The sequence below is a fragment of the Sarcophilus harrisii genome, chromosome 3 (assembly GCF_902635505.1).
Source record: "Sarcophilus harrisii chromosome 3, mSarHar1.11, whole genome shotgun sequence".
Classification (NCBI taxonomy): domain Eukaryota; kingdom Metazoa; phylum Chordata; class Mammalia; order Dasyuromorphia; family Dasyuridae; genus Sarcophilus; species Sarcophilus harrisii.
Window position 1 is genome coordinate 192894879 of NC_045428.1, and position 25300 is coordinate 192920178.

At 35.8% G+C, this 25300-nt stretch overlaps 2 protein-coding genes across 5 annotated transcripts in view; one reads left to right on the plus strand and one right to left on the minus strand.

The window, feature by feature from the left end:
* Nucleotides 1-13922, minus strand: part of PPEF1 (protein phosphatase with EF-hand domain 1) — a 156366-nt gene extending 142444 nt beyond the window's left edge. For all 4 annotated transcript variants that reach the window (XM_031958915.1, XM_031958914.1, XM_031958913.1 and 1 more), the window contains exons 1-2: nucleotides 13746-13922; nucleotides 12840-13067 (exon numbers count right to left, since the gene is read on the minus strand). The gene's annotated coding sequence lies outside the window, so the exon portion shown is untranslated. The remainder of the gene's footprint in view (nucleotides 1-12839; nucleotides 13068-13745) is intronic.
* The window catches only part of RS1 (retinoschisin 1), a 69128-nt gene continuing 50814 nt past the window's right edge, over nucleotides 6987-25300 (plus strand). The window contains exon 1 of the mRNA XM_031961255.1: nucleotides 6987-7165. Within this exon, the coding sequence (XP_031817115.1) occupies nucleotides 6987-7165 (179 nt within the window). The remainder of the gene's footprint in view (nucleotides 7166-25300) is intronic.

Genomic DNA, 25300 nt, shown 5'->3' on the forward strand with positions numbered 1-25300 from the left:
CATAAATTCTGGGAGTGGTGTCCCTGGACACAGGGTCACTACCTGAGTGTCTAAAGACACATCTGGTTCTGTGTCCCAGTTGGCACAACTCTGGGCATTCCAGAGTATAAATTTGGTTGTCTTTTTTAAGACATCATTTGGCTTAAAAAAAAAAAAAAGCTCTGTTTGCAATCTGGGAAGAAAGACTGGAGCTGATAACTTCCCTCAGAGCTATTCTAAAATTTCCAGATAGCCCCTGGTCTGTATTAAATGTTTTGTTTTATGTTGTAATTGCTCAGTTTTATGTCCATGTGCTGCATGTGACCTGTCTGTCTGTCACTTGTTTGTGACTTGTTTGGTTCAGAGCTCTGCTAAATTAAGAAATTTGGGAACTGGCTGTTTGAATGTTGCAATTGTACTTAGTATAAAATTTGCTTGTAATTTTAAACTTAAAAACCTGCACTTGGGGAGTTTAAATTCAGGCGTGGCTTGAATTGAGTTACCTAGATAAGGCCTTTGGAGAACAAAAGGAGTTTATGCTAATTGTTTTGAACTCTGGCTGGAGAAAACATCTGATTAGGGATTTTAGGATGGTTTTTAAAATGGTGGGAAATAATTTTACTGTTGTTTTTGCATGCCAGATTTGTTCTGAGTATTCTTTTGGGCAGTTTTAAATTGTGAGAAATAATTTTACTGTTGCCTATTCAGGCTAGATTTGGTTATCTTTGGATGTAAGATCTTAAGAACTTGTTGGAGTGAAGTTCTGTTAAACTTACTTGAAAAGGGTCCTGTGTCTCCAATTAGGGTCTGACTTTTCTAAAGGCTTCAACACTGGCTAAGTTGGAACTTAGGAAAAGTCCATTGGGAACAATGGCCATGTGAAATCCTCCTACCTACCCCCACTACTTTCTGCTGCTTTAAATCTTAGGTGGGGTGGGGATCTTTTGTCTTCAAAGGTGAAGATTAAAATCATCCCCATTGCTCTCTGCTACTCCAGCTATGAACTGCCTAGTTAAGGCTGGGGGGCAGTTTCCCCTCCCCCCTGCCTCTTGGGAGGTGAAATGGGGGAGAAGGGTGGCCACGTGGAATTTCCCACACACACTAGGTGTGCTCAAACCTCTTTCTGTAGAGGCTTGACTTTGGCAAAAGATTTTAAGAGATAGGCCTGATTTTTAAGTTAATTGATCTATAATTTGGTAGGGCTGTTTCTAAAGGTTTAAAGGATATTTTTAAGAATCTTTCAGATTCCTTTCTACAGAATTGGGCATTCTGTATAAGTTTAATTGATTGTATCCTGAGGTTATGCCCATCATTTCTTTAAAATGATGAAAGTAATAGTTTTTCCTTGTCCTTTTGAAAAATGGTTTTGTTAAAATGAAAGTTAACTTGTGAACTTACTGAAATTAATTTATTATTGTTATCAATATGAGGTTATGGTATTTCTAAAAGTTTAATATTTTAAAAAACCTTTTGGACACTTTTATGTTCTGTATAGGATATTCTAAGTTTTAATTGATTGTATTAGGTCATCCTGAGGTCATTTAAAGAGCATCTTAAAATAATATTTTTTTTGTCGTTTTGAAAATGTTTCTGTTATGGCCAATATGTAATTTGGAATATTTATGTATTGGGTATTTTTAAAAGCAAACTCATTTGTGTATGTAATGTTCACTTATGGGAACATCTACTTAGATATGAAAGAAGTGAACTTACTGAGACAAATTCTTACTGTTATAAATATAAGATTATGGTAAATATATGTTTAGGTTTTATCTGAAACTTCAGCTAATAGCATATGTTATCAGAAGTAAAATTCTTTGGACTTATAATTAATGCTATTTGGGAGTTTTACAGTTCCACCCTCTGACAGTTAGTGAGACAATTAACAGGAGTAAAAATTAATTAAAGCTATTTTATCCTGTTTTGCTGAAAGTTAAATTTTAAGTGCTTATGTTATAGTTGTGTTCCTGCATTTTTTCCTCCTGTAATTAATTTTTATGATCAGAACAATGGTCAATATAAACTGTTAATGCAATTCAATTATGTCATACCTTGCTATTTCCAATCTGGTTATATGTTATAACTTGCTGTTTCCAACCTGGTTATATGTAATCAAATTAAGTATCTAGTCTGATCATTTATCTGTTACTGGATATTGTGTCTGGATATTCAAAGTCTTTTTGTTTGTTTGTTTTTAAGGTTTCTAACTAATGAAAGGACAAAAACCTAATTGCCATTTTATCTATTGGGAAGCTGCTGGCCAATTCATACTGGCCTCTTCACATTTTATATCAGTCTGTTCTAACCTTTACTTGTTAGATTTGCATTTTTTGTTCTAGGTTTTGGTCAAAATTACAAATATTGACTTGCTTCTGATCAGCCCATCTGAAGCTTTGGTAGTAGGCAGCATGGCCATGCCCTCTCCTCTCTGGACTGAGCATCAACTCTGCAGAAAGCAGTTTTTGAGATCATTGCTCCTGATGTAATTTGGACTGATATTGGGGAGTGGGAAAGTGGTTGAATTATTGTTAAAATTTTAACTGTATCACTGTGTTTAAGATTTGTTAAAACTGGGATTTGTTGAAACTGTTTAACTATTGCTGTATGTTTGAGGGATTTTTAGGAAACTTACTGTACTGTACTATATCGGAATTTTGATTCATTCTTGGGATTTATATGTGGAATAGTCGTTTGATAATTTCTTTTCTGTATAAAAAAAGGGAAGAAGGAAACTGCTTACCTGATCAGGAAATTGGGAAAAACTGATGTATTTTTCTTAGGCACTTCTGCCCTGTCCCCTATCTCATTAGTTCAAATTGAATTGGAAATTATTTCACTTCTTGCTTAAAATTTACTGGATTATGATTTGCTGATTATGCTTTAACTTTGGAACCCCTTATTCTGTTGAAATTGCCCTGGCAGACTCAATTTTGGGGATCATTCTTTAGAAACAACCAGTAATCAGACATCTTTCCTGGGACTGGCAGTCTCTCTGATGTGTTGTTTCTCCACTCCTGTTACCCCAGTTCCTTAATAGTATTTCAGCGTACTTAAAAGGACCTTGTAATATTGATATCAGAACTCTAATAATTAGTTTGGGGTTGCCTGCCTTGGTCCAACTGCATCATTTGCTCACAAATCTGTTTCCTAGTAGCAACTCCTGTTCTATCAAGAGGGGACAGGTGGAGCTACTCCAGGCCCCACTTTTTCCCCCTTTGGAGTCTCTGACAGACTTGAGGTGCTCCTCTTAGGATGGGCAGCAGGACTATCTTCAGCACTGCTACTCAGCAGAGTCTGAGTTAAGTGCACAAATGACCACAGACCTAACTCACAGTGAACTGTCCATCTCAAACTGAATTCTCTGGCTGAGATGCTCCCCAATTGCAGAGGACCTGAACAGGGAGGCCTGTGTGTCTCCCTAAATGAGGAATGCTGTTTGATGCTAATATTTCTGGGATTATCAGAGAGAAACTGGTCCTTGCCATTAATCCTTGCATGTTTCTAGTTTTAGTTTGATTTATTTGCTTTACATAGGGTTGATCAAAATTATGGTGCTAAGACCTTCTAGAGGAAGGTAATTCAATGATCTGAATATTCAGAAGAGAGAGAGAGAGAGAATGTGAAATGTTATGCCACAGTTCTCAGTTTCCATAATTATCCCAACCCAGTCCTGACTCAGTTTCTCTGCTTCAGCTCAAAGCTCAGCCCTGCAAAACCTCCCCTCCCTCTTTATCAGAATATTTGATAAAGATAAAGATCTTACATTTTAGAATATCAGAATGCCTCTCCCAAGCTACCAGAATGTCAGATATCGCCTTATCAAGATGCTTCTCCCCATCTCTGGGGTTCCTCCCCCTTACCCCCCGCCCCATGCCTCCCCTCACCCTATCAGAACCAGATTGTCAGAGTCCTATTCCCACTCTCAGCACCCTGACTCTGCCCCTGCTTCACTTTACCCCCTGAGTCTGAGCCATGTGTATGGTCATTGAGAACTCTCATTGTTTGCTGGATGCTTGGAGATGATAGTCTCATTCAGCCCTGGGACCAAACCATGGATCCATTTGGTCCCAGTAAATCTCTCCCATTTAATAAATTATTAAATACTCTCTAATCTCTATCTTGCCTCAGTTTCTCTGGCATTACAATAGTAGACAGAATTTTAACTGAGACTTGAAACCAGGATCTAAGAGATGAGGAGGGGGAAAAAATTGAGTTGAGAAATGGAGTGCTTTGTTTCAGGGCAGCCAGGAGGCCAGTATCACTGAAACACAGAAGAGAATAGGGGATATACAACTATTATGGACTTGAATCTTCTCAACAAATGCTTCAAGGTAATTCCAATTGATTTGGGATGGAAAATGCCATCCTTATCCAGAGATAGAACTATGGAAACTCCATATGAATTGAAGCAAGTATTTTCACCTTTTTTGTTTGTTTTCTTTCTCATTGTTCTTTCCCTTTAGTTCTGATGTTTCTTGGGAAACATGACAACTATGGTAATATGTTTATAAGAATTGCACATATTTAATCTATATCAAATTACATGCTGTCTTGGAGAGAGGGGAAGGAGGAAGGAAGAGAAAAAATTGGAACACAAAGTCTTACAAAAATGAATGTTGAAAATTGTCAACATGTATTTAGGAAAAATAAAATACTATTGAAAAAAATTTTAAAAATTAATCAAGAAGATAGGATGTAAGAAGACTGGAAATGTAGGAGGATAAATTATATAAGATTTTAGAAGCCAGATAAAACATTTTGTTTTGCTCTCTGAAGTGATAGGGGCTACTGAAGATAATGGTCCAGGAGTGATGTGAGAAGGACCTGCATGAAAATGATGGAAGAAATACCCAGAGGACAGTGGAGGATATGTATATATGAGATATGCTATAAAGGTGGAAATAGCAGAACTTGGCAACAGATTGGAAATGGAGAGTTAAAAAATCGGGAGTTGAGAATGCCTAGATTTCAAGCCTGCATAAATGAGAATATGTAGTATTTTGAACGATAATAGGGAAGTTGAGAAGAAGTGAAGGTTTTGGAGGAAAGCTAATGAATTCAGTTTTGAACTTGTTGAATTTAAGATATCTTTGAGACATCCAGATGTCCAATAAGCATGTGGAGACTCAAAACTAGAGATCAGGAAGAGAAGTAAGGTTGGATAAATAGATATGAGAATCATCAGCTTTGAAGGAATAACAGTATGGATACTGGAATCCTCTAAAATGAGAACAAGAGTTGAGGAGGAAGAAATAAAGACTGAATTAGGACATTGAACTAATTGAGGAAAAGGGAATGTGGTTGTGATGTAAACTGTGCCCCTTTTTGAGGGGAAGGGTTCAAAAGGAACCTTTGGGGGAAGGATGCTCCTGACTCTCAAACCCTCCCAGTTTCTGGGAGGGGTACATCCTTCCCAGACAACTCCCAGATAAGTAATCTCATTCAATTGGAAATCTTGGCCTGGGGCATAGTCAACTTCTCTATTGAGTTGCTCAAAACTGCTCCCCAGCTCCAGGTCAAGACTAACCTGATATAATCAAAGGTTTTTTCAACCCATATTTGCTAAATTTTTCATCAGAAGTTTGCCCTTAATGTGTGTGTGTGTATATATATATATATATTTAACTTATACTTTAATATATTTAACATGTATTGGTCAACCTGCCATCTGGGGGAAGGGGTGGGGAGAAGGAGGGAAAAAGTTGAAACAAAAGGATTTGCAACTGTCAATGCTGAAAAATTACCTATGCATATATTTGTAAATAAAAAGCTATAATTTAAAAAAATGGAAAAAAAAAAAAGTTTGCCTTTAGTCTAAATAAACCCATTCTTGCCACAAACCTCATGCCTATATTTATTGGGATTTGTGAATTCTTTTGCAAAACCTGCCACCAGCCAAAGGGGATCCTATTGCTATTAGGGGAACTCTTACCCTCATTCTCGCACCTCAGCGAATTTGGTGCTCAGTACGGATATCCCTGAAAGTCTAGCTGAGGGTGGTAAAGCCTTTTCTTGCTCATCATCTGTTCTAGAGCTAGGACACTCAAATTCCTGGGAAAATTTTGGTCCTGGCGAGCTCCAACCTCAAGTAGAATTCCCTCAGGAATACTTAGATTGGGAATTCCTCCATTTTCTGACAAAAAGGATTCTTAATCAGGGAGCATTTTGTCAGCTCTCCCTTTCTAGGGATGCCTAAGAGAAGGACAAAGCTTTATAAAATTGGGAAAATCTAAGGCTTGTGGCAAAATGGGACAATCTGCCTCTCTCCCTAAGTATTCTTCCTTAGGCAGTCTCTTAAAAACAACAAATTTGGCTTAAAAGATCTCAAAACTAAAAAGCTTAAATTAAAACAGCAATGCAGGATGCTGCTTAAATTGGCTGGAGGGAAATCAAACTCCCCCCTTCCTGCATCCCTATGCAGCCCTTATCAGGAGGCTTCTGAATCCCTTCCAGAACAGTACCTTATGTTCGACAGTATTTCTTTAACTCTATTCTCCTCACCTGAACCAGATCCTGAGATTTCCCAGCCCCCACTCCTCAATCCTTCTAATACAAGGAGTAGGACACCTTTTTCTCCTCCTCAGGATATTGATTTTAACTTCTGCCTCCTGAGAGAAGCAGCAGACTCTCAGGAAGAGACACTCAGAGCAGAAGTGACTTTTTCAATGTCAAATCTTTCCCAGACTAAGGAAAAACCTGGCCATTACTCTGAAGGCCCCACCCAGTTTTTTGAGGGGTCCAAGGCCAATGCCTTCCTTGATCTTTCCTGGGGATATGTTAATATTAAACAATGTGTCCCAAATATATGGAAGAAGCTGCAGAAGCCATATTTGGGCCCTCAAACTTCTCCCACTCGGTTGTTAGAAACAGCTGTTGTAGTTTAATGATAGGGATCAAACTGCAGCAGAGAAAAAAAGACTGCAGAGTTAAAGTGAGATATGGAGAATAGTCCCTACTTTTGGCTGCTGACATTTCCCAGAACCATAGGAGTTTGTGCTTTAGGTGTCATGGAAACTGTCCAAGGAAACTCCCCAGTCCTTGCCCTGAGTCCAAGAGGGGCACTGGAGGAGAGACTGCCTATAGGGGATAAGCTGCCCTCCCAATGCCCTGCCCTTCAGCAGGACTTTGGGGCTTGGTCAAGCTGTCCCTTGCTCTACCATGATAGTCCAACACCCAGATGTGGCCGGTAAGATCACCGAATTTCTTTTTTCTATAGGGACTTTTTCCCTCTTGCTCTGGCACTCTAGTCTCACTTGCCTCTCCCCCCATAGAATGAGGATTGCAGGGGAATTTAAGAATTGTTTGGAGACTTTCCCTCTGCCTTGCCATTTTGGTGATCTGTTCTTTAAACACTGTTTCTTATTATTCCTTCCTATCCTGCTCCTTTATTGGGGTATGATTCAATGGTGAAATTGAGGACCCAATTTTCTCTTCTCAGACTTCCAGATGGTCTTTTTGTTGTTGTTTTCAAAGCCCTTCCATGTTCCCTCTGAAATCTGGGAAAAAATAGATTCCTCTATTTGGGTCACTCCAGTGTTAGTCAGGATTGACAAATTTCTTAAGCACAAACTTTTAGCTAAAGATTTAAGAGATTTGGAGCCACTTAACTGTAATCTTATCTTGATCTGCAGTCTCGAAAGACAGGGCCATCACCCTGGGAGATCCCAGACCAGTCACCTATTTCTCAAAGGAACTGGACTGAATTTCCCTAGAATGGCTCTGTGCCTTAGAGAAGAAGCTTCAAAATTTACCCTATGGCACCAGAGCACTTTAGAAGTCAAAGGGCATCAGTGGCTTACTAGATATCAGGCTCTCCTGCTAGATATCCCCACCTGACTCTCCAGGTTTGCCACCCCCTTAACCCTGCCACTTTGTTCCCTGACACCACTCAGTCAGGAGACATCATTCATAATTGTGAGGAAACTTTAGATTCTGTCTACTCCAGCTGATCTGACTTAAAGGGACATTCCTCTTGACAACCCAGGTGGTGAATGGTTTATAGATGGATTAAGCTTTCTTGAAAATGGGGGAAGAAAGGCAGGTTATTCTATGGTGACCCTCAATAGCACCCTAGAGGCTAAACCACTGCCCCCTGGGACTTCTGCTCAGAAACCTGAACTTATTGCTCTGACCAGAGCTTTGGAACTGGAGAAGGAGATGAGAGCAAACATCTATACGGACTCCAAATATGCTTTTCATATTTTGCATGCTCACGGGGCTATATGGAAAGAAAGGGGACTTTTAATAGCAAAGAACTCTCCTACTGAATATGCAGGAGATATTCTATAGCTACTACAGACTGTCCATAAACCCACAGAGATTTCAGTCATATTTTGTAAAGGACACCAGAAGGGAGATTCATTTCAAGTCAAGGGGAATGGGTTTGCAGTTAAAGCTGCTACTCATTCACCTCTGACTATGGCACCTTTAATCTCCCAGCTCCCTGATTCTTACACCTCTTCTTATAGCCCATAGGAACAATCCCTTTCTCCTTCTGGCTGGTTTAAACCTCCCCCTTTCCTGAAGCCTGTTCAGAGAAGGAGCACATACCCAGGGGAGATTGGTTTTAAGTTGCTTTTGGTCTTCGTTGACACTTACAAATTGGGTAGAAGCTTTTCTCTTCAGGACCGAGAAGGTTCAGGAAGTATCAAGGCACTTAGTAAAAGAGATCATACCTCACCTAAGCCTGCCTAGCTTCTTGCAGAGCGACTAATAGTCCAGCTTTTATTTCTCAGGTATTTCAGAGTACTCCTATAAGCACTCTGGAGAAAGAAGGGTGAAATTATTTGTGTCCTTCTTTTTCTAACTCTCACTCAATCTTCCTAACTTTTTCTCACTCCAAGGATGAGAACTTTGCTCCTAGCACCTTCTCTCCACCTTTTCTTGGGGTCATTCCATGGTCCCTACCAGTAGTTAACTCCTTCTTAGCCTTTTAAATAGGGAGCTCCAAGGGCATTGAGGCATTGGGGATTGTTGGGTGGGTCATCAGCATCCTCAAGGCAGCCCACAGATGGGACCTGATGTATTTTTTGCAAAGGCCCCATTCCCAAACATCACTATCTCCACCTCGGATGCCACTCCACTTTTAATCTGTTCGTGAGATTTGTTTCCTCCAGGCTCCAAGCTACTTGGACACACAACATCCTGTGCTGCTTCTATCTTCAGATCTCGAACTCCCCCTCCTGGCCTGAACCCCCATCAAATATAGGGATAACTCTACAACCCTTGTTTGCTTGAAGCAGCTACAGAAAATGAGACCTTTGTCCCTTTGCCTCAAAAGAATTTGGGGGAACTGTTTGAGGGGGGAAAATGACATAAATTGTGTCCCCTTTAATCTTTGAGGGGATGATGCAAACTGAGCCACTTTTGGGGGGAGAGGTCAAAGAGGAACCTTTGGGGGAAGGGTGCTTCTGTCTCTCAAACTCTCCCAGCCTCTAGGAGAGGTATACCCTTCCCAGACAACTCCCAGATAAGTAATCTCATTCAATTGGAAATCTCAGCCTAGGGCATAGTCAACATCTTCTATTGAGTTGCTCAAACTGCTCCTCAGCTCCAAGTCAAGACTAATCTGATATAACCAAGGGTTTGTCAATCCATCTTTGCTAAATTCCTAATCAGGAGTTTGCCTGCTAAGAAATCTGTCTTCTTAGCATTCTGTTTTCATAGTTGTAATTAAATCCCCTTTTGCCACAAAACTTCCAGTTTGTGAATTCTTTTGCAAAGAATCTGCAACATCGACCAGAGGGGATCTCTTACCTTCAATTCTCACAACTCAACAGTTGGAAGTAGAAGAAAACAGCCACTAGAATCTTAGTTGGGTAGCAAATATAGATCAAATGAATCTCAGCAAAGGAAAAGTTATTGAGTAATGGAAGAAGGGGAAGATCTTAAAAATGGTCTTGGGGACTAAGGAATATTCCAATATTCTACCTCAATCAAGGAGGGTATTAGGAAAAGTTAGACCTGTGCTAGAAATGGTTGTCAGAGAAGGAATGTCATCAGAAGAATGCTAGGTGTTAGTGACAGTAAGAAGATGGAAGGAGTAGGAAAGGAAAAGGTTTAAGTTGAAACCAGATTTGTTGCCTATGGAGCAGGCATTCCAAAACTGAGGAGAATAAGAAAAAAGATTCATACAGTGTGAGGTGGAGAAAGAGGTGTGAATAATGAGAGCTGGGAGTTTGGAATCACTGAGAATAGAGTAGAATGAGATGGAAATCTGTTAAAAAATAACAGCTAGCATTTATATGATGCATTAAACGTTGGAAAGCCCTATATAATTATTATCTAACTTTATCCTCACAACCCTGAGAGCTAAGTGCTTTTATTAACATTCTCATTTTACAGCTGAAGAAACTGAGTCAGGTGGAGATTTAAGGGGCTTAATTAGGGTCAAAGAGCTAGTATGTGCCTGAAGTCATATTTGAACCCAGGACTCCTCTAGTTCCAGTGTTAGATTCCCTGAGTCCCTGAGGTGTTTTTAGCTGATTATTAATCATATAGGAATGAATAGTGATAGGTTGTCAGTTTTCCCCTTCAGGCTCAGGGATAGAGAGTTCCCAGGGGAATTAGGCTAGAAAGTTGGAAGGGTAAAGATAAGCTCAGGTGACAGAGATGCTTTGAGGGGAGCACAATGTTTTCCTCCTTCTTAAGAAGGCTGGGTATTTGTGATAGGATGACTTCTGCTTTGTGGAAGGAGGAAAGTTTTGTAATGACTGTTCTTAAGGTCATTTGAATAAATGCTATCTTTAAGAACCCTGTCTTTAGGTAAACTCTACCTTTGGAAAGATTAGCTAGATCAGGTGACCTTCCATATTTCATATGGATATATTTCATATCTTGGTGTCAGTATAGTATCGCTCTCTCCAAATTAATTCAGGATATTTTCTCAGGTTTTCTTCCCACACTTAGCTGGCAAAAACCTACTTTTTTGGTTGAGATTTTCTTGGATCCTAAGTCAACTAACCTGCAAAATGAGACTCTGTCTTGTTATGGACTAGAACTTGAAACAAGGTGCTAAATCACTGGAATTGATAGAGACAATGCTTATGTACTAAGTTCACACCTTTAAGACAGTTCACACATTAGTTCATACATTAGAGTTCACACTTTTAAGAGAGTTCACACCTTTAAGAGAGTTCACATCTTTAAGAGATCATATAGAAGGAGGTGCTCCCACAAGGCCAACTAGAGACTTCGGGAGATTCACAAGTCAGAAGCCCAAAAGCTCACTCTCTCGGAGGCAGAGTCAATTCATTCCATATTCCACCTTTGTGCTGGCTGGAGGCTTTGGATTCAGAGGGAGCTAGAGGCTGAAGCTGGAAGAAGCAAAAGACTAGCAGCAAGAGCTCTCGGAGCCAAGGAGAGAGATAGGCCTCTAAGAAAGCTAACTGGGCCCAAGGAAGGACAAAATTTGGACTTTAACAGGTGGCTGCATTTGAGGTGATTATTACTCTGAACTAAAACTAAGGCTGCCTCCAGAAGGTCCCCAAAAAACCTGCTCCCAGAGAACATTATATTTTAGAGAAGAACATTACATTTTGGTGCCCAATTGGACTTTAACAGCTGGCTGCATTTGAGGTGATTATTACTCTGAACTGAAACTAAGGCTGCTCCCAGAAGCTCTCCAAGAAACCTGCTCCCAGAGAACGATTATATTTTAGAGAAGAGAACATTTCACTGTCTTCTACTTTTTTATTTACCATTTCATTTACATGTCCTCAATCAATCATAGCCAAACCTGGAGTCCTACTAATAATAACAAATCAAATCTCTTCCCACCTAGTCAACTAAAGACACACCACTGGTCTTTGAGACTTGGTATCAAGGGTCATTGGAAATAAGCTGCTCTCTCTTCTATTAATGGCTTATTTTCACTGAAGTTTACTCCCCTGTTATGATAAGAGATCTAAATAAATTATTTTATTTTGGAATATTTATTATTCTATTTATAAATAAGATATATTTAGAAGAAACAGAAATTCTTCATCTTCAAGAAATGAAATCGGTCACACATCATCAATGTGAAAATCAGCATTTAACTTCTTTCCAACAAAATAAGATTCCTCTACACCCAATATTTTATTTTTACCTTGTTTTGTTTTTCAGAACTGCCTGTTCTTCCATACATTTGCCTTATATTACATACTCTGTGTGTTTATGTGTGTATTTGTGAGTTCTAGCAAATGTAGTTTAGATGCAAACTGCTTTTTTAAAGGATCATTCCTTTCCACAAAGCATAATATCGTAAATTATAAATAGTACATTGACTCATAACAAATTCAATTTTAACTGAAAACTAGAAAATGGTTTCCTCACATAGATTTCTATACCTGTAGTCTAAGGGTTTTTCATAGCCCAATTTCTGAATGCCTTCAAAATTTTAGAAAGAATTTGATTCAAAATGATATACAGTAAGAGGAGTTTGGTAAAGAAAGGAAAAAGCAGGAAGATCTAGATTCAAATCACCTTATACCCAACTCATGCATAATGGATATGTGAAGTCATTTGATCCCCTGAACCATCTAACCAATTCTCTAAGACTAAATTAAAAAGAAGGTACTGACCTAACATAGAGATTCCTTACATAGGTATTATTACCTATACACCTGAAATCACAATTCCAGTCTCTGGCTCCTACATTTCAAAAGACAATTAAAAATTGCTAGATTGAGGATTATGGTCAAGTATCATTTATATCCTCATGAATAGACTAGGTTGGTGATAGCTTATTTTAATCACATGAACAAGCTAGGCAGATGAAAGTAAATTAAATCCTTGACTCCATGCTTTTCTAAGTGTCCATTTTATCCTAAACCACATATAATTGTAACTATAAATTTTAATCTTTGGAATTTGTTTACCTTGTAAATGTAAATCAGATTTCCAGCTTCATAGGTGTCTCATAGGTTCAGAACAAGCTTCTTAACACATGATTCTTGCTTTAGTGAGTAATGGTATTTTTTAATGCTGCTACTATTTGTTTCTTGAATTTTTCAGTATTTGCACTCTTCACATATCTCAGTTTTGCACATGGCATGATTTGGTGACAGACCAATCTCAGTTTCTCATTTTCAGGTTCTGTGTAGGAGCTACAACCCAAAATAATGCAAAACAAAGGAAATATGCTTATGCTTATTGTTTGTTATATCAATGAAATGTATATTTAAAATAACAAATCTGGGACCATATACACTGGAATTATCTTCGGAGTCCCTGTCACTGGGACTGTGTAACAGGTAACACCATATTTTTGTTGGTGGTTATGCTGTGTTTATCTAGACCAGTGATTTTATCGGCATAGGTAGCTCCCGGAGGTAAACTTTATTCCTTTATGCAGATTTAACTTAAAGTCTTAAAGAGTTGATCCTGTTAACACAAGCTCAATCTGAATCTATATTTTCTTGTCTATAAGGCTAGTCCTCCATCCCTTATGCTACAGAGAATGTGTTATATAATCACTTGAGAACATGTTATATAATTATAATGACCATTATGATGATGATGATGAAAATATTTCTGACATTTCAGATATTAAGATTTTTTGGACTAAATCTAAGGACAAAGCCTCCCCACCTTTGATGAGGGATCTTTGTAATATAAATAGCAAACAAAACAACACAAACTCCATAAAACAAAAAGCTTATAAATTGTTGAACTAAAGCATGATCTAAACAAGGATGGAGGGGATGTAATATTTTACTGCATGTTTTCTATTCCTAGACAGATCTTGGTTTCTTTCAATTAATTTGATTCAGTAAGTGTCTTACCCTTCCCTCTAAGATTTATCAATCTCACTTATGTTCAAGAAAAATGGATTCCCAGATCTCCACTTTGATTGTTGCTGAATCTTTTGGCCTGACCAGCAGGCTTAGGTCACAATCCATTGCAGTACTTATGAATCTTAATTGAAAAAACTTCCTCCTGCCTCCTTTCTGGAATTTTCTGAAGGTAAATTCTAGAATGGTTCTTTGGTGGGTTACCTTGACAACCTCACAATGTAAAAAGGAGACATAGCAGTGCCTTCCTTGAAAATATGAGTTTGATTAATTACTTTATGCTTGTCCAAAGGATGAATTTCCAGATGTTTCATTTCTCCTTTCTACTCATTATTCATTTTTCATTATTTCATTCATTATTATTCAGCTGCTCATGAATGTAGAAAGTAAAGGAAAGTACAATTTAAATCCATCAATTTTGACATTCATAAACTACTTTATTAAAGGTTTACTCAAGGAGAAGATTACAACTAATACATTAAAAAATGTGGGGGGAAAAGCTTGGATTATTATAATATTTTTTTTATTTCATGCAATTATATTTTTATTCCATATAATTACTCCCATTAAGAGTGATTGCTAAAATATATTTCCATCTTTATCTTTATAATGTATAAAGTGTATCTTTATAATGAGCATTTATTATTTACAAGTGTGAGTTACTGGAGAAAGAGCTAGAGCCATAAAGCCCTCGGTCCAAGTTCTCCATCTGAAATATACTAGCTTTGCTTAACCTCAGTACTCTAAAGTACACTCTTAAGTAGGAAAGAAGGTGCTGACCAACATTGGTATAGGAAGTCTTTACATGCAAAAGTCTCCTATAATCAATGAAATCACAGGTTCAGTCCCTCTCCCTATATTTTAAGAGCCTCTTCCTTCCAAATAGCTCAAAGCATTATATGAATAATTTTACAATTAGCATTTCTAAAAACTAGTATGGCAAATGGAAACAGAAGGGAAGGATGGTAAAAGTAGCAAGCATTTATATAGCACTTAAAAGGCTTGCAAAGTATTTTACATATGTTATGTCATTTGATCTTCACAACTCTGTGACATTTATTGATAGTACATAAATCTCATATCCATTTTAGCACTTTAAGTTTTATAAAACGTTTTGTTTACAAAATACTGTCAGGCTGATCATTTCAGGATTGTTACCATATTAGAGATTGTACCAGTATTGGTAACAGAATTAATCAGTATTGATATTTGTGTCAATATTGGCACAAGTATTAGCATTGGCTTTAGAGGTAATAAGTGGCTCAGTAGATAGAGTGCTGTACCAAAGTCTGGTATTATAGCACTGGTATAAGTATTAGTATCATTCCTGTTTTTCTCTTTAAGAAACTGAAGTCTAGGAAGGTTCAGTTCAGGGTAGAAGGACGAGTTAAGATCTGCTTGTTGCCAAAGATGAAGTAAAGTTAGGGACAGGCTATGCTGGCAAAGGCTGCAGCAACAGCAAGGACACCTGTGGGTCTGCTTGTAATCCTCTCCCAGAGTTTAAGAATTGGTGGGGAAGAAGATGTTGAATGAGTGTAATAAGGATTAGGGATTAGCCTTCTCTTCTGGTGTTTATTCTTTCATTTTAAACCACATTAAACTTCTTGGTATCTTGGTCTACTAAAGACAACAGTAATTATTTTTTCTCTGGAACATAATTCCATCTGGGGAAGTTTTAGAGTTCCTAAGAACTGAAGAAAATGTCTAGTCCTTCTCCTTATTAGTCACAATCCAACATTTAACTCTTTTTTTAATCTGAATTTGATGTTCCCATTCTTATCTTGACTTGATGTTTTCATTTTTACTACATGTATTTATTTGTTACATGTGTGCATAATAAAGTATACAGTATAATAAGTATACAGTTCACTGGAGATCTTGAGAGCTGGAATCAGGCTAGACCTGGGTTTGAGTCTTACCTCTAAAATATACTGGCTGGACAAATGAACTTGCCTCTCAGCCCTCTCTCCTATCAGGCAATACTTTAAGTTTCAGAGGAGGCTCTGACTAGCCTTGGTAGAAGTTCCTTAATTGGAGGTTCTTAGGCTAGTGAAATCACAAGTACAATCCAGAAAAAAAGAAAATCTTCTAGAAATGCATCTATATCTGTGTTGCAAACTTCTAAAGCAAAGGTATTGCATCTGCTCCCTTACATAAAACTCACCACACAACCATACATGAATAGAAGGCTAAATGCTCTTTTCTGGTTGATGACAATGATGAGAAAAGCATTAGCAAATTCATTTCAACTAGCACTAGGTGCCTCCTATGAGCAAGACACATCCTTAAGTACCTTTCCTATTACCTTCCCCACAAACACTTTTTGTGTTTCAGAATCTAGACAAACTGGGCTACTTGCTTTTCCCATACACACACGTCATGTCCAATCTCCCATCTCCATTCCTCTGTACATCCCGTTGCCTATTTCTGGAATGCTCTCTCTCCTCACTGAAAAAAAATCCCTAAGCCCTTTCAAGGTTCTTCTCAAGTGCCTCCTCCAACATGAGATCTTCACTGAACACCCTCCAAATTGTTAGTTTTCTCATCCCTAAAATTATTTTGCATTTACTTTTTGTACATTTTGTATTGATTTATTTATCTACATGCCATGTTCTCCCAGTAAAATGTCACTCCTTTGAATCTGTAACACTGTACCCAATACCTGGTACATAGTAGATACTAAATAAATGTTCACTGAACTGAACTGTTAAATTGAATAATACAGAAGTTATTAGTAATGCAGTTCTGTTTTTTAATAGTATTCTGTCTTTCATGCTCTTATACATGTTTGATATGTTCTTGGGTTTGAAAGCATTCACAAATTTTGCTACTCTGGACTTTTATTAACTAGCCATAAGGCTTGAATCCATTATCTATGAATTATAATATATTTTAATTTAAAATTTAATAATTATGCACAATATGCATGATTATGCATAATTATATGACCTTACAGAAGGTTCTAATCACCCTTTAATTATGAAAAGATAGCATAATACAATCATATTCAAAGCAGAATTTGAGGTTTGATGTAGGGCTCTCCCCATTTCTTTTCCTCTCATTTAATATCAAGATAGTAGAAGACCTTTTTAAAAATCCAGATTCAATTGATGTTAAAATCTTAAATAAAATATTAGCAAAAAGACTATAGAAAATCATTCCCAGGATAATACACCACAATCAAGTAGGATTTATACTAGGAATGCAGAGCTGGTTCAATATTAGGAAAACTATCAGTATAATTGACCATATTAATAACCAAATTAGCAAAAACCATATGATCATCTCAATAGATGCAGAAAAATCATTTGATAAAATCCAACATCCATTCCTATTAAAAACACTTGAGAGTATAGGAATAAATGGACTTGTCCTTAGAATAATCAGTAGCATCTATTTAAAACCAGCAGTAAGCATCATATGTAATGGGGACAAAATGCAACCATTCCCAATAAGATCAGGAGTAAAACAAGGTTGCCCACTATCACTATTACTATTTAATATTGTATTAGAAATGCTAGCTTTGGCAATAAGAGCTGAGAAAGAGATTAAAGGAATAAGAATAGGCAATGAGGAAACCAAATTATCACTCTTTGCTGATGATATGATGGTATACTTAGAGAACCCCAGAGATTCTACTAAAAAGTTATTAGAAATAATTCACAACTTTAGCAAAGTTGCTGGTTATAAAATAAACCCACATAAGTCATCAGCATTCTTATATATCACTAACAAAATCCAACAGTCAGAGTTACAAAGAGAAATTCCATTTAAAGTAACTACTGATAATATAAAATATTTAGGAATCTATCTGCCAAGGGAAAATCAGAAACTTTATGAGCAAAATTACAGACCACTTTTCACACAAATTAAGTCTGATCTAACCAATTGGAAAAATATTAAATGCTCTTGGATAGGGCGAGCAAATATAATAAAGATGACAATATTACCTAAACTAATCTATTTATTTAGCGCTATACCAATCAGACTTCCCAAAAACTATTTTGATGACCTAGAAAAAATAACAACGAAGTTCATATGGAAAAACAAAAGGTCAAGAATGTCAAGGGAATTAATGAAAAAAAAAAATCAAATGAAGATGGCCTAGCTGTACCAGATCTAAAATTATATTATAAAGCAGCGGTTACTAAAACCATCTGGTATTGGCTAAGAAATAGACTAGTTGATCAATGGAATAGGTTAGGTTCAAAGGACAAAACAGCCAATAACTTTAATTATCTAGTGTTTGACAAACCCAAAGACCCCAGTTTTTGGGATAAGAATGCATTATTTGACAAACATTGCTAGGAAAATTGGAAATTAGTAGGGCAGAAACTAGGCATTGGCCCACACTTAACACCATACACCAAGATAAGGTCAAAATGGGTTCATGATGTAGGCATAAAGAATGAGATTATAAATAAATTGGAAGAGCATAGGATAGTTTACCTCTCAGACCTGTGGAAGAGGAAGGAATTTATGACCAAAGAAGAACTAGAGATCACTACTGACTACAAAATTGAAAATTTTGATTATATCTAATTAAAAAGTTTTTGTACAAACAAAACTAATGCAGACAAGATTAGAAGGGAAACAATAAACTGGGAAAACATTTTTACACTCAAAGGTTCTGATAAAAGACTCATTTCCAAAATATATAGAGAATTGACTCTAATTTATAAGAAATCAAGCCATTCTCCAATTGATAAATGGTCAAAGGATATGAACAGACAATTTTCAGATGATGAAATTAAAACTATTACCACTCATATGAAAGAGTGTTCCAAATCACTATTGATCAGAGAAATGCAAATTAATACAACTCTGAGATACCACTACACACCTGTCAGATTGGCTAGAATGACAGGGAAAGATAATGCGGAATGTTGGAGGGGATGTGGGAAAACAGGGACACTGATACATTGTTGGTGGAATTGTGAACACATCTAGCCATTCTGGAGAGCAATTTGGAACTATGCCCAAAAAATTATCAAAATGTGCATACCCTTTGATCCAGCAGTGTCTCTACTGGGCTTATACCCCAAAGAGATACTAAAAAAGGGAAAGGGACCTGTATGTGCCAAAATGTTTGTGGCAGCCCTGTTTGTAGTGGCTAGAAGCCACTTTTTGTTAGAAGGTAAATATTTCATCTTCATTCTTTTGTACTGACATTTTTATATGATTATTGAGATGACAGTCTGGATTTCATACTCTGAAAATTGTTCATATCCTTTCAACATTTATTTGTCAGGAAATTTCTCTTCCTCTTATGAATTTTAATCATTTTCTTATGTACCTTGAAAATGAAACCTTTATTAGAGAAATTTGTAAAAGGATTTCCCCTCCCAATTTTAATAATTGAATTTGTTGTATAAAACTTGTAAAAATTTTATATAACCAAAGTTGTGCATTTTATCTTATAGGATTTACTCTAACATTGTTTATTTATTTATGAACTTTTCTATTTATAGATGTAAAGGTAATTTTTCCTTCTGTGTTATTATTTGATTAGATAACAAATTAGAAAAAATTTGTTTATGATGTGACATTCTATATAACACACACACACACACACACACACACACACACACATATATATATATAAAACCCATAAAGGGATAAATATCCAATATATGGTTTTAGAAGATGATCTAAACCCAATTTTTGCCAACATTTTTTGTCAAATAGTTCTTCTCTTAGTAACTCTTTGTCTTTGGACTTATCAAAGGTCACACAATGCTACTATTTTTGTTTTACTTAGATATGTGATACATTTAATTTACTCCACTGCTTAATCACTCATTTAAAAAAAAAAAAAACAGACTAAGTAGTTGTAATGATTGTTATTTTACAGTACAGCTTGAGATCTGATATTGAAAGCCTTTCCTTTAAATTTTTTTTCATTATTACTCTAAAAATTTTTGACCTTGTGTTCCTTCATATAAATTTTACTCTTAATTTTCCTCACTCTATTCTTTTAGGAGTTTGATACAGCTCTGAATGAGCAAATTAATTTAGATAGTATTTTTGTTTTTATGTTGACAATCTATCTGTGAACAATTAAATTTCTCTAATTGTTTAGGTCTGTTTGTTATAAAGAGTGTTAAAATTAAATTCATAAAGTTCCTGGTCAAATCTTAAAAGATAATATTTCCAAATACTTCTATAATTTATTTTGGATGGAATTTCTTTTTCTACTCTTCTTGGTCATATATATAAAATCCCAATTCTAGTGATTTATTTTTATTTACCTGATTATACCTGTGATTGTTTTAAACTTGAATACTTAAAAACCATATTTTTTTCAAGAATATTGATTATGGAAGATGGGCTGAGTGTTGTTATTTCCATTTTTATTTGTGTTTTGCGGGCAGTGAGGAGGATAAATACCTAAATCTTTTCTTGTTTAACTCTCAAAGACTTACATTTTAAAAATGATTTGCCCATTCTGTCATAAGACTTCATATCAGAAGATATTACAGAATACTTCTTTCAAGTAAATAATTCCTTATTTTTTCCTTTGGTCTATGTTGTAGTCATGCCAAAAAAAAAAAAAAAACAAAAAAAAAAAAAACATAAAATATATTTATTTTGTTTGAAACTGAAGACTTCTGTAACTATCATCTTGAAGAAAAATAAATCGAGAATTTGATTGTTGAGCTAATCCTTGCCAGTTTACCTTAGTCTGCCTAGCAAAAAGTGTTAAATACATTTTTAAGGCAATAATCAGAATTAAATGAATAAATAAAACTTTTTTTACTTTTATTTTATTTTATTTTTTAATAGCTTTTTATTTACAAGTTATATGCATAGGTAATTTTACAGCATTGATAATTGCCAAACCTTTTGTTCCAATTTTTCCCCTCCTTCCCCCCATCCCCTCTCCACCCATGGCAAGTTGACCAATACATGTTAAATATGTTAAAGTATAAATAAAACTTTTAAAAGACTATAGTTACCTAATTGACAGAATGTCAATATGATATAGTAGATATATATCTAGGCTAAGACCCACTTATAATACATACTATCTATATGTATGATCAAGTCATGTAACCTCTCAGTGGCCCAGGCAATTTCTAAGATTCTAACTTTCTGAAAACAAACCTAATTTCATTGTTAAGAGTTATTTTCTTTGAACTCCTTATTGATGAACTCACAGGTCCAATACTGATAGTCAGAGGAATTCTTCCTTATAGGATTTTGGTTGAATGTCGATTATCACACATAATTAATCATATTCTAAATTGTATTATAGTTTTTTTGTACTACCTTCAATTATGTAGGCCCCAAATCTTAACAATTAATTCTTTACTCTTCCTTTCCTTTAATAACAAATTCAACTAACATCCAATTCCATTTCTATAAGGATCCATATATCTGCAAATATGTCACAGAGGCAGCAGAAAAATAGCTGGATTTTAAATGAGCAAGCTTTTCCCCTTCCCAATTTCCAAGGTGAGCCTTTGATCACCTTTTATCATGATGTGCTATAGATAATTTGAGATGTTTAAGATATCACTTTTGTCAAGTATCAAGAAAGCAGGAAATGCAAAAATGCCTATAAAGTATAGAAATGTTTATGTCCTTCAAACACTAACTTCAAGTTTAAACGCTGAAGGCTGTTTTCAATCCATAATTTTTTTTTTCATACTAAATTTATCTTTGCAGCGGGGTAAGATGATACAGTGAGGTCAAGAAGACTTGAGTTAACTGGGCTTATATCCCAAAGAGATTGTAAAGAAAGGAAAGGGACCTGTATGTGCACAAATGTTTGTGGCAGCCCTTTTTGTAGTGGCTAGAAACTGGAAACTGAATGGATGTCCATCAGTTGGAGAATGGCTGAATAAATTGTGGTATATGAAAATTATGGAATATTACTGTTCTGTAAGAAATGACCAACAGGATGATTTCAGAAAGGCCTGGAGAGACTTACACGAACTGATGCTGAGTGAAATGAGCAGGACCAGGAGATCATTATATACTTCAACAACAATACTATATGATGACCAGTTCTGATGGACCTGGCCATCCTCAGCAATGAGATCAACCAAATCATTTCCAATGGAGCAGTAATGAACTGAACCAGCTACGCCCAGAGAAAGAACTCTGGGAGATGACTAAAAACCATTACATTGAATTCCCAATCCCTATATTTATGCCCAGCTGCATTTTTGATTTCCTTCACAAGCTAATTGTACAATATTTCAGAGTCTGATTCTTTTTGTACAGCAAAATAACGGTTTGGTCATGTATACTTATTGTGTATCTAACTTATATTTTAATATATTTAACATCTACTGGTCATCCTGCCATCAGGGGGAGGGGGTGGGGGGGTAAGAGGTGAAAAATTGGAACAAGAGGTTTGGCAATTGTTAATGCTGTAAAGTTACCCATGCATATAACCTGTAAATAAAAGGCTATTAAAAAAAAAAAAAAAAAAAAAAAAAAAAAAAAAAAAAAGACGAGTTAAAATCTGGCCCCGTCACTTAAAATCTGTGTGACCATGAGCAAGTCATTTAACTGCTATTTTCCTCAGTTTCTCCAGCTGTAAAATGGGAATAATAGTAGCATCTACCTCACAGAGTTATGAAAATAAAATGAGATAAATATATGTTAAAAGTATTTAACTCAGTGTCTGGAATACAGTAGTGCTATATAAATGTTTATTGTCTTCCTTCTTTCCTAGCTATGTGACCTTGAGAAAGCCATTTGCCTATTTCTCTTTGCTTCAATTTTCTCCTCTGTAAAAATGAGGATAATAATGCCCATATCTCAAGGTTCTTGTGATGATCAAATGAGATAATATTTGCAAAGCACAATATATCTGGCACATTATTTTTCATAGGAGTAGTAACAATTGACCCACTCTTAGTCCAAAGGCAAGGGCTCCCTCTCCCACTAAAGAGTCTCACTCAGCTCTGAATTAAGTTCTAACAACACAAAAATGCCCATTTATGATAAAGGATTAAAATATAACACAAGAATCCATAGCTTTCATTTACTATCCTGGTAGATTAATAAATAATCAAAAAAGGAAACATTTAGTGGGATATTGCTAATCTTTTATCTCCCTTTTACCTCAGCTTTTCATTATCTGAACAACTCTCTCAAGCTCTGTTTTTTTTTTTTGTTTGTTTTTTCTGGCAAGCCAGACTAGGCCAGGGCTCATCTTGTTTTTAGTGGTTATTTTTTCCTCCAAAAAGCATCATAGTAGCCATGGAGGTACCTCACAGAGTGTAGACAACATTGATTTAGATCTCCAGGAATTTCAAGTCTCTAAAATTCACATCTTGAATTCAGATCTTGAAGTTCTGAGTTCAAATCCAGCTCAGACACTCCCTAGTTGAGTGATGCTGTGCAAATCATTTAACCCTGATTATCTAACCCACTGGAGAAAGAAATGGCAAACTACTCCAGTATCTTTGCCAAGAAAACCCTGCCTTCTGTCTCACAACAGAAAGCTGGCTCTCAGGTTGGAATACAGAAACATTTTTTGGTAACCTATGTCAGGAAAAGCAGACAAGGCAGGGCTTTGAGATCCTGACAGATTTACCAACACAGCAGCCACTGATGGTTACTTGATCAGGTAGGTACTGATCAAGGAGGAAAGGAGTTCTTTTCCCCTCCCTTTAGGAACTCCCAGAGAGTCCCATTCCATCTGCTTTTGAGAGAGGAAAATGAGAGCATTAGTAGATGTTGCTCCCATTAAAGTCTATCAGTTGGGTGGTTCTTCCTGCTCAGTGTCCCAATATGGGAGTCAATATGCTTCATCATCAATGAATACTTAATATTTCAGCACTGAGCCCATAGGAGCGCAATACATTGCCTATAGAATGTATTCTAGTCCAAACCCTCATTGTCTATCTCCTAATACTTGACAGTAATCTCCACAATTATAAAAGTCATGAGATAACACTTTATTTTTATATCATCTTTGTATCAGGAAGACCCAAGTTTTATTGATTTTATTGAAATCCAGCCTTAATGATGTAATGTCTGCCTAAATGCTAGTGTGGTTGGGAGGATAAAATGAGCTAATAATTGTAAAATACTTAACATAGTACCTAGGACATTTGTTGTTGTTTAGTTGTGTCCAATTCCACAACTCTCTGGACATTTGTATCCATGGCATTTTCTTGGCAAAAATACTAAGCCATTTCCTTCTCCAGTGTCTCCATTTTACAGAAGAGGAACACAAATTAGATTTGCCAGAGAGTGCCCAAAGACAGGAGTTGCTAGCAAGAACTGGCAAATATCTGAGGCTGTATTTGAACTCAAGTCTTTCTGACTTTAGCCCAGTGCTTTACCCACTTCATCAGCTATCTGCCCCACCTGGTTTATAATAAGCCTTCTGTAAGTGTTAGTTATTATTATTTATGTATCAATGACATAACACCTAAATTCGAGGAAAAATTAATCAGACAAAAAAAGAAAACTAGATAATAATAATTGGTAGAGACTTCACCATGTCCCTTGCAGATCCAAGCAAATCTAATAGAGAAATGAAAAAGAATTTAAAATCCTAAAATAAAGTTTAAAAAACTTTAACTGGATATGTAATGTGGATATGGATATAAATGTGTGTATTATATATATATATACATATATTAATATATTTTGAAGCATAAAAACTAACTGACTTTTCCTTAGTAAAACACATCTTTCTAGATCTCAGAGTTAACATCATTTGTTATTAAAATTAGAAAAATTTACAATAAAATACGATCCATTCTGCCACTGAACCTATGACCACTTTCTGCTATATTTGATTTTATAGAAATTCTATTCATAGCAATAAGGCAAAGAAAGAAATCGATAGAACAAGAATAGGTAAAAAAGAAACAAAATTTTCTTTATTTGTAGATGATATGATAGTATATTAGAGATTCCTAAAGAATTAACTAAAAAAAAAAACATTTTACTAACTTTCATAAATATCATTTTATAAAATAAACTCATAAAAATCAAACTTCCTATATGTTACTAATAAAACTCAGCAGAAAGAGACAGAAATACCACAGAATGAATATATTATCTAGGTATCAACCTAAGATAACATACTTAGAATCTTATGTGAATGTAACTAAAAATGCTCTTTATAGAAATAAATATTTAAATACATATAAATGATATATTGTACCACATGAATGTAATAAAATTGGCAAAACTACCCAAATTAATTTATAGATTCAGCATTACACCAATACAATTCAAAAGTGATTACTTTAGAGACCTAGAAAAAATAATAACAATATTAATCTGTAGTAACATAAGGTAAGAAATCTCAGTAGAAATAAAGAGTGGGAGAGTGGGGAAAGGAATGAAAGAAGACTAGTATTACCAGATCTCAGACTTTGATGTAATGTAATAATCATCAAAACTATTTGGTACTAGATTAGAAGACAACAACAGAAAAGTTGGTCAATGGACCAAACTAAGTTAAGCAAAATTCAGAAACAAACATAGTAGTCCTAGTGTTCAGTTAGACCAAGAATACCAACTACTGGATTAAAGATTTCCTATTTAACAAAAATTCTGGAAAA